Below are 9,494 nucleotides of genomic sequence, written 5' to 3'. Positions count from 1 at the left end.
GTTTTTCAGTAACACTTGGTTTGCTGTAGCCTTCACTTCTCGAAGAACCCTTTCCTCTCATCAGGTACTTCTTGAAGTCTTTTGTGATCATAGCCATTTCATCTTCCTCTAGATCAGAACCTTCAGTGATTCTGAGTGCCAGGCTTCTTTCCTTGGGTACATCCATCTTCATGGTTTGCCTTCTAAGTTTATAAGCAGTGAGATTTCCAATTAGCTCATCCAACCTAAGAGGGGCAATGTTCTTTGATTCCTGAATAGCAGTGATTTTGCTCTCCCATGAGACTGGCAGAACCCTTGTCAAAATCTTCTCAACTTTGTCTTCTTCAAGAATAATCATTCTAAGAGACTTAAGTTCATTTGTTAGTATGGTGAACCTTGTATACATCTCTTGGGTGGTTTTCCCTTCCTTCATAGTGAAATTCTTATATTGAGAATATAGTAAAGTTCCTCTGGACCTCTTCACCTGAGGTGTTCCTTCATGAGCCACTTACAGAGTGTCCCAAATTTTCTTAGCAGTAGTACAACTTTGAATTGTGTTGTACTCATCTGGACCGAGTCCACAAACAAGCCATTTCTTGGCTTTAGCATTCTTCTCCCATTTCCTCAAGTCGTCAGCAGTGCAGTCAGCTTTTATTTTTGGCACCTCTTCACCTTCGGTATTTATCTTCATGGTAGCCAGTGGACCATCTGTGACAATGTCCCATAGTTCATAGTCTTCTCCTATGATGTGATCTCTCATCCTGTTTTTCCACCAAGAGTAATACTGGCCGTTGAAGAGTGGTGGCCGAGCAGTGGATTGCCCTTCCCAGTTTTCAGGTGGTGCACTCATCTTGATCTTCTCCTAAGGTGTTAGCCTCTTCAAGGATAACCTGCTCTGATACCAATTGATGTTTTAACTTCAATACTACACAAGGGGGGAGGGGGGGATGATTTGTGTGGTATCTAATTTTTCGCGTGCACAGATTATAGAAGGACCTGATTCTACTATGTGTTTCTTATACTACTGTTGCGGAATAATAAATGCAGAAATTAAAAAATACAAGTATTTTACATGGAAAATACCTGACTCAAAAGGTAAAAAAAATCACGACCTACTTCCCAGTAGAATTTTTCCAAACTCTCCACTAAATCACTGAGCCAAAAATTACATTTACAAAATACTTTTGTAAACCTAGGATTAACTCTAATCTCGTTGTGGCAACCAACCTCTAACTGCTGCGACAACTTCAAGTTAACTCTAACTTGAATACTCTGAGTACCTATTACAATTGCCTCTAGATAAAGTTGAAAGGTACAATATGAAAATACCTACTACCATTGAACTAGAATAAAAGACAGACACTTGGAGCTGGTTCTTCTATCTGGTTCATGTATCTTCAGGTTCGCATACTTGAATCACACACGAACTGCTTGCAAAATGCCTTGCTATTTTGCTCTCAATTCACGTTTAACTTCTGCTTTTGTGTGTCACCTGTAGAATGAGAACATCCTGCGATTTATAGAGTTAGTAGAGTAGAAAATAACTAGAGTTCTAATGCTACTCTTCCTTGGTGGAAGAGTTCTAGTTAATCTCAACTCCTAACTCCTTCCTTATCTTGGATAATGCTCTCGTTGAGTAAGGAGTCCTTCTCGTTATCAATTATGCAATCTTTTCGATCAGGAGATATCTATTATTATGCCAGCTTTCGTTTATCTCCTGCATGTGCATCTCACGTGCTTTGAATCTACCTGTGTGTATGCCTACCAGTGATAGACCTGGTTCATCCCTGAGTTCCTTTGTCAATTTTTAAAACTATTCTTTACTTGGGCTAACACCACGTATATGTTCAAGAAATCTATGACACCACTAAGGGTGTGTTAGTGTGGCTGTAGGGTGAATGAGATACCTCCAAAGTTAATCAAATCAAGATCGAGCCTTAAAAATACAACACACTCTTTGTATGGAGTGTTTCCTCCCTTAATGAATCTTATGCAATACGTATCAGAATTAGTCTGAATAGTTCCGTACACCAAATGATTGAACCAAAAGGAAATTCCTATGGCGTGACTACAAGTAAGACAAGCACTTTTGGTTTTTGTTACTCTCACTTCTTTCTCTTCCCTTTTTCCAAATTCCAAGTCATTATATATGGCTGAACAATATTGGAGAAAAGTGAAATATCCTTTCTGATTTTCAATTCTCGCTTTGATTTAATACCCTTTCTGTGCTTCTTGGTATTGAGGTTTACAGGAAAAACAAAAAGGAACAATTATAAGTAATATAATGCTTAGTGTGTTCGTTCATTTCATATTTTAGCTTGTTGCTGAAAATTCTGAAACGAATGGAATTTGTAACATTGAGAATTAGATCATGATATGCACATATGCTTATTCAGCTATACTATTCTCTCTGTCCTAATTTATGTGTCATACTTTATTTTTTAATCTGTCTCAAAAAAATATAATTACATGTCGATATTTAAAAACAATTATAACTTTAAAGTTCTTATTTTATTATAATATTTAAGACTTGTTTTAAACCAAAAATTTCAAAAGTCTCTGTTTCTTGTACACCAACTAATTTATTCGAATTATTTTTATTCTGATAGCTACATACATTACTTGCCCAACCTATGACTTTATTTTATTATTTCGCTGAAATGATGCATATATTAATGAAAGCGATAAACAAAGTTTTAAAGTAGATTATTACAAGTGAAAACTGATCTCAGCGAAATTTGGTCTTTCGGAAAGTAAATATATCGCATAAAAAATAAACCCAAAATGTTGAAAACATACGAGAAGAAACATAACACTTTCCTATGCCCTGTTAGACTTAAAAAAGTATTTCGATGCACAAAATATTTTATGTTAACATATGATTCGAGAAAAGAGCGCACCCGTTAAAAAAGAAGATGAAATTAATTAACAGAAGAACTGTTTTCTTTTGATTTTCTCATTAAATGATCCAAGTGCGTCATCAGCCGACGGAAAAGACAAATTCAGGATATTTCGAGACCAATAGTATGACACAGGTAGCTAGAAGTTTTCAAATACTCATAAATATTACTCCTTGTACCAATTTTAAATACTCAATTATGAAACTACTTATTAAATGACACGTATGAATTAGGGGCCCACACATGAAAGCACTTGCTTTAGGCCCCATGAATTTAAGGATCCCAAAATTGCTTAAGGCCCCAAAAATTTAAGGGCCCCAAAATTACTATTTCTATATATATAATAGTATATTATTTATATAATTATTTCTTATTATTGATAAATTTATTTCTTTATTGTCATATTATTTTTTAATAACTCGATTTCTTCCTCTAATTAATATAATCAAAATAATTTTTTGTCAATCTTATTTAACGTTTTTACTGAATTATATTTCTCTATTCATTAGTTAGTCATGTAACTAGATCTAATAATCTAACTTATCATTTATTTTTCTCACATAAATTACACTCTCTCCGTCGAAATTTATATGAAAGTGTTTGATTGGACATGGAGTTTATGACATAAAGGAAGACTTTTGAAATATGTGATCTAAAATAAATCATAGAAACTTTCGTGGCTAGAAATGATATCATTAAGGGTAAAAAGGAAAATCTAAATTTGAATTATTACCAAATATAGAAAGAGGGCTAACTAAAAATTTAAAAAGAGTCATATAAATTAGAACGGAGGAAGTATGTTTTCTGGGTTCTTTCATTTCAATTGTGATGCAATCAACGTTAAATTCATTCACTTTTTTTGTACTTTATAAAACCAAGTTTTCATTTTTTTCATTTCAAATTCTCACTTGTTTAATTTCTTTTAACAACGATGCTCATTATATATATATATATATATATATATATATATATATATATATGTGTGTGTGTGTGTGTGTGTGTGCGCGCGCGCGCGCGCTTTAGGCCTCGAATATTGTTGAACCCCCCTCTTAATAAGATTTCAAACATTTAAAACAATATTTAAAGATTATTTCAAAAAAAAAAATTATCAAATTGTTCCATATTTTATTTTTCATTATTTCAGTCTTGAAATATAGAGAATTTAAATTTAAAAACAAAGTTTTAGAAGTTTTCACTCATAAAATTTCAACTATGTTTTTATGTCCAAACATAACAATTTCCAAATATCCTTTTCCAGCTTCAACTTCAAATACTATTTTTTTTATATTTAAGAGAAATTAAATAATTATAATTCCAATTTTGCCAACAGTCCCTTATAAAAATTTGATACTTAGATGTCGTCTTTGGGTTCATGTGAACCCAATAGTTTTTGTTTATACTATGTATATATATTAAGAAATCAACTATATGTCTATAAATATTTGGCTATAAATCCAATTATTGTTATTTATTAACTTGAGGTCATTGTAGAATTCATAAACTTTAAATCTTGGATCCACACTCTGCTTATATAAAGCAAGCAAGCAAAAACTTCTTTTTGACTGTATAAATTTGTACTCATCGTTTCGCTTCATAATTAGTTACTTAATTTTAAAAAACGAAGTAGTTGATCAGCTTCAAGCTAAGCGTTATTGTTGCAATTGTGATTTTTTTCACAGTTTTGGTCGTTCATCTTTTACTCTAATTGCAATGTCATGCATATTAAAGAAGGTGTGTTTTCTTTTTTAGTATTAATTAAAGCAATTTTAACCTGTCGAATGTGACTGAGATGATGGTTCATTTCGTCTGGTGATTTATATATTTCAATTCCAACGTTCAAACAGTCAAACGTTTAACAGTTTAATCTATTATTACTAAGGAAATCAAACTATTTCTAATCTCAATTCTTTCACATATTGTGATGCAAAGATGATCTACTTAACGTTTTTAGATTCGGCACACCCCGATTATGCCTTAAATATTTACCAAATTAATTAGTCACCTTTAATTTTCAGCAAGAACAATAAGAAAGCTGCTGAGTAAGTTTTTTTTCAAAAATTAGTGGCACACAAAATACTTACTCGCGTATTGTGTTTTATTACAATAAAACATCCATTCAACTATAAGAGTCATAAAATAAAGTGAGAATATGATTAAATGATTAATTAGAGTTAGTATATATTGTTTGATGTAAACTGCTGAATGATTAAAAGAATCTAGGAACATGTCAAATAACTAAATCTAATTAATCTCACAACTAAAACCTGTCTCCCACGACATATCTATTGCTTTTAAAATCATAATAATAATTTTAATTTCCACATACTCTAACCCTTTTAAGGTTTAGGTATGCAATAATATATATTTCCAATCTAAGAAAAAGGGAAGCTCTCAATTATGAATAGTTCTTCATGTTCTGAGCTTTCAGTTGACAGTGATTGGCCACCATTGTTCCTCAACACTGTCAATGTTGAGGAACAAAAAATGATTTCTTCGGAGAAATCATCTTTAGAAAATGATTTTTCCGAAGAAATCAAGAGTGAAAAAGTTCAAAAGCTTCCCAATAAAGAGGAAAAGCACTACATTGGAGTTCGAAAACGGCCATGGAGAAAATATGCAGCTGAAATTAGGGATTCAACAAGAAATGGAATTAGGGTTTGGCTTGGAACTTTTGATACTGCTGAAGAAGCTGCTATGGCTTATGACCAAGCTGCGTTTTCTATGAGAGGTGCCCAAACTTGCCTGAATTTTCCAGTGGAAAGAGTTCAAGAATCGTTACGAGAATTCAAGTGTAGTAGCAAAGATGGTTCAACCCCAGTTGAAGTTATAAAGGAGAAACACAAGAAGAGACATAGTAAAGGTAAAAGAAAACAAACCAAGGAAGAGAATGTGTTTGTTTTTGAAGATTTAGGATCAGATCTATTAGATGAGCTCTTATCTGAGTGTTCTACTTCTTAATAAAGTTCAAATCTCTTTTTTCTCTATTTCTTTTCTTCTTGATAATCCTATACTTCTACAGTTATCTTGTTTCCCATACTTCTTTTTCTATTCAATGTTTTTCAATACAAGATCCCCCATTCATCATCTCTTCTTTGAAACCCTAATATCTGCAAGCAAGTGAGATTTCCCATTACCAATTAGTATCCAATTCTTTTGCAGCCCCTCTAATTTCTGTATCTTTTCTTTCACAAAATGGTCACGGCGGGATGAGGCGTTTATCATTAAGATAGGTATCAAGTGGAAGTGAAGTTATGTATGCAGCTGCCTACATGGATATTGAATCAAAATAAAAGCCCCAACTCCTTTACATTCTCATTCCTAGCTATAGATTTAAAAATAAAAATAAAAAAATTAAGCAATTATGTTTTCAGCTCTAATAACATGTGATATTCGTAATTTTAATGTTACAATTCATGATTCTTTGTGAGTATATATGCTTGTTTCTTTCCCTTATAGCTTCATGGCGATTTTATTTTTACTTCCTGTTTTATGTTGTTCACATATATAATTAAATTGTTACAGTATATACATATGTCCCTGAAGATGATAAAATAATTTAGTCTCAGAGTTAATTTAGAAGATATGGCTTTGTACTATGCTTTCAGAGTTAACATTTATAGCAACATTCTGGTGGAGTGTGTAAACAAAGTCCCATATGTAAAGTGAAAAATAAATAAGTTACTTATAAGGAGTTGGATACTCTTAATGGTGTGAGGTCTTTTGGGGAAAACCAACATGAGCCAAAACAGACAATATCACATCATGTTAAGAGTATCGTTGGACCGTTTTAGCCCAACAACTGATATCAAAGCCAATGGTTTGGCGGCAAAACTATGGAGATGGCGGAGTGTGGTGTGGGAGACCCGGCTTAGTGCCTTTGCCCGTCTATGGGCCGGTTTACTACCTTTACCCATAGCTTCAAAGACTCATACACAGCCTCTCCTTGGCCTTCGGTGACCGTAAATACTCGGATCACGTATGTGGCACACAGTTAATCGCCAAATTAACCCATAAATGGTGATGAGTCATGTGCAACTTAGTTTAATGGGGAGATTGTTGGGAGAATGTGAACAAAGTTCACATGGAAAGTAGAAAAGAAAAATAAGCTACTTTAAGGTTCTTAATGGTATGAGGTCTTTTGAAAAAACCATACGGACTTGACCCAAAGCGGACAATATCACACAATGCTAAGAGTATCTTTTGGACCGTTTTAGCCCAACATATTCTCCAATCACTTGCCATTACAATAGGTATAATGCATACCAATAGGTGGTTTCTTTCCTCCCTTCTTGTTTTGGAAAGAAAGAAGGGAGAGTTCATCTGTGAACCACCTTGAATGCACACATCAGTAGAACTCTATATGACACTAATGCCAAAGCTTAGCCTCTTCAATTTCCAAATTTCGGAAACAAACAAAAGATATGAATTTTTGGTATATGAAACAATGTATAGGTCAACAAAAGTTGTTTTTTTGTTAATCTCCACACTTATGTGCATATCAATGTTAAAGAGAGGAGTCGTTTGTATCATATATATTGTATGATACACATCGCAACAACATGCACTTGCGTCAAAATTGTATTGAATAAAGAGCAGTCCGGTACACTAAGTTCCCGTTATATGCGCGGGGTCCGGGAAAAGGATCAGACCACAAGGGTCTACTGTACGCAGTCTTACCCTGCATTTTTGCAAGAGACTGTTTGCACGGCTCGAATTGTGACCTCCTGCTCACATGACAACAACTTTATCGGTTACGCCAATGATCCCCTTCCAAAATTGTATTGAATGTCCAACTCAAATATAGTTTATGAGGAGGCTCGATTTTATGTGCCCTCCTGTGCATAATCACTCTTTGGATCTCAATACATAAGGTAGGGGTCAATGTTAAACCTCCGCTATACCACAAGGTGGTTTAAGTAAAAATAAATAAAAATAAAAGGACCAAAAACTAGTTTGGGAAAAAGAATGAACATTCTGTCCCTATATATGGCCAAGTTAGATAGTATCATCATAGGTAGAGTCGATATCTGAATTTATCTTTAAAAAAATTAAATCTTGTCCAATTTGAGACATCTAGGGATAAGAGATAGGACTGCACAGGAATCAAATATTGGATGCTTACAGGTAATATATATGTATATTTGGCCAAACATTACGAGCATACTTCAAAGTAATAAAAGGAAAACACCGGACAGTACTGGAATATTCAAGAGGGTCGAAATGATACATCTTTTATCACAGACAAGAATGCATATTCAATATGTTAATATGGGGCACAACTTGACTTTTAGTCCGTTGTCTTTGTTCGATTCCAACCCCTTGCTCAAATTTTTATTCAATAATGGTGTCCTTGTCGCTTTCAAATTCGGGTCCGCCTCTGCTTGAATGACTTTGCAAAGAAGTGAATAGACTACGGCGAGAATAATGAAATACATTAATATAGGATGCAAATGAAAAGTAAGACATTTATTCGAGATGAAAAATACAAAGAACTCTATAATTATAGGCGTAGGATCGCATTTCTAAGAAATCAAGCCGCGGAGAGTATCCGCTCCGCCGACGGAAGAAAACAACTCTTGAAGCAAAACCCAAGATGACATTTTGCACTCTGAAATATACTTGCAAAAAGTATGTGAAATGCTGCCTTTACTATGAATAGTTACTCTTTCAAAGTGAAATGTTAGTATAAAAATCTTTTACATTATTAGGCTATTTTTCTCCGCTATAACAAGTAATCTGTGAATGGGAGCCTTGGAGCAACGATAAACTTATCTCCGTGTGACCTATATGTCACATGTTCGAGCCGTGAAAGCGGCCACTAATATTTGTGTTAGGGTAAGCTGTCTATATCACATCCCTTGAGGGTGTGGCCCTTCCTCTGATCCTTCGTGAATTGGGGAGTAGTATACTGCGTATATAAGTCAAATTCTACTTTATATTGTTATATATTATATTTGAATACTCTTGACAGGTAGTCCAGCGGTCGAAGGTGTTCAAAGTGATATTTTTATTCACGGGTTCAGAGTTATCTGCCCATTTTGTTTGCTAAAACTAAAAGGAGACCCTCGCGTGTGTGGTCTATTTACTCTTTTTCAATCTAATTTTTTTAAATAAAATAAATCTTAAGCTTAAAATTTTGTAATAAATAACTAATCTTAAATAGTAAATTTTAAATCAAAATTAAATTATTTCTTAAACAAAAAATTCTTCTAACAAAAGCTCTCTACGTATTACAAACCTCTCTGACTTTCTCTTTTCTTTAGTTTTATGCTTACTTTAATTAGTAAAATTTCTATTGTTATTTTTTAATGTTAATTTTGATTTACAAAATTGTAGTTCTCTATTATTCGTATGTTTATTGTTTAGCTAATATGTGTAGTTTGATTTAAAATGTTGCATACTTTTGATTTAAAAAAAGTGGTATACTCTTCATCGACAAAAAATTATTGACTTGTTTAAAGTCTGAACACTCTTAACGAGATTTTTGGCTGCGCCACTGAATGCGGGACACAACGATGCCCTTTTGACAAGTAATCTATCTTATTTTCAAGACTATAAATTTCACTAGGTTAACCTATAGATATTATTCGGATGACGTGATAGTTTTAAAAAATT

At 33.4% G+C, this 9,494-nt stretch overlaps 1 protein-coding gene across 1 annotated transcript; it reads left to right on the top strand.

Annotated features, from left to right (window-relative positions):
• Positions 1-5,266: 5,266 nt before the first annotated feature.
• On the top strand, positions 5,267-6,288 carry LOC107763664 (ethylene-response factor C3-like). Its single transcript, XM_016582151.2, has one exon. The coding sequence runs from the start codon at positions 5,277-5,279 to the stop codon at positions 5,835-5,837; it is 561 nt and encodes a 186-aa protein (XP_016437637.2). The 5' UTR covers positions 5,267-5,276; the 3' UTR covers positions 5,838-6,288.
• Positions 6,289-9,494: the final 3,206 nt, after the last annotated feature.

This window comes from Nicotiana tabacum, chromosome 11 (genome assembly GCF_000715075.1).
Source record: "Nicotiana tabacum cultivar K326 chromosome 11, ASM71507v2, whole genome shotgun sequence".
NCBI lineage: Eukaryota > Viridiplantae > Streptophyta > Magnoliopsida > Solanales > Solanaceae > Nicotiana > Nicotiana tabacum.
The sequence above is the reverse complement of the archived record's forward strand: the minus strand, read 5'-3'. Positions and strand labels throughout refer to the sequence as shown.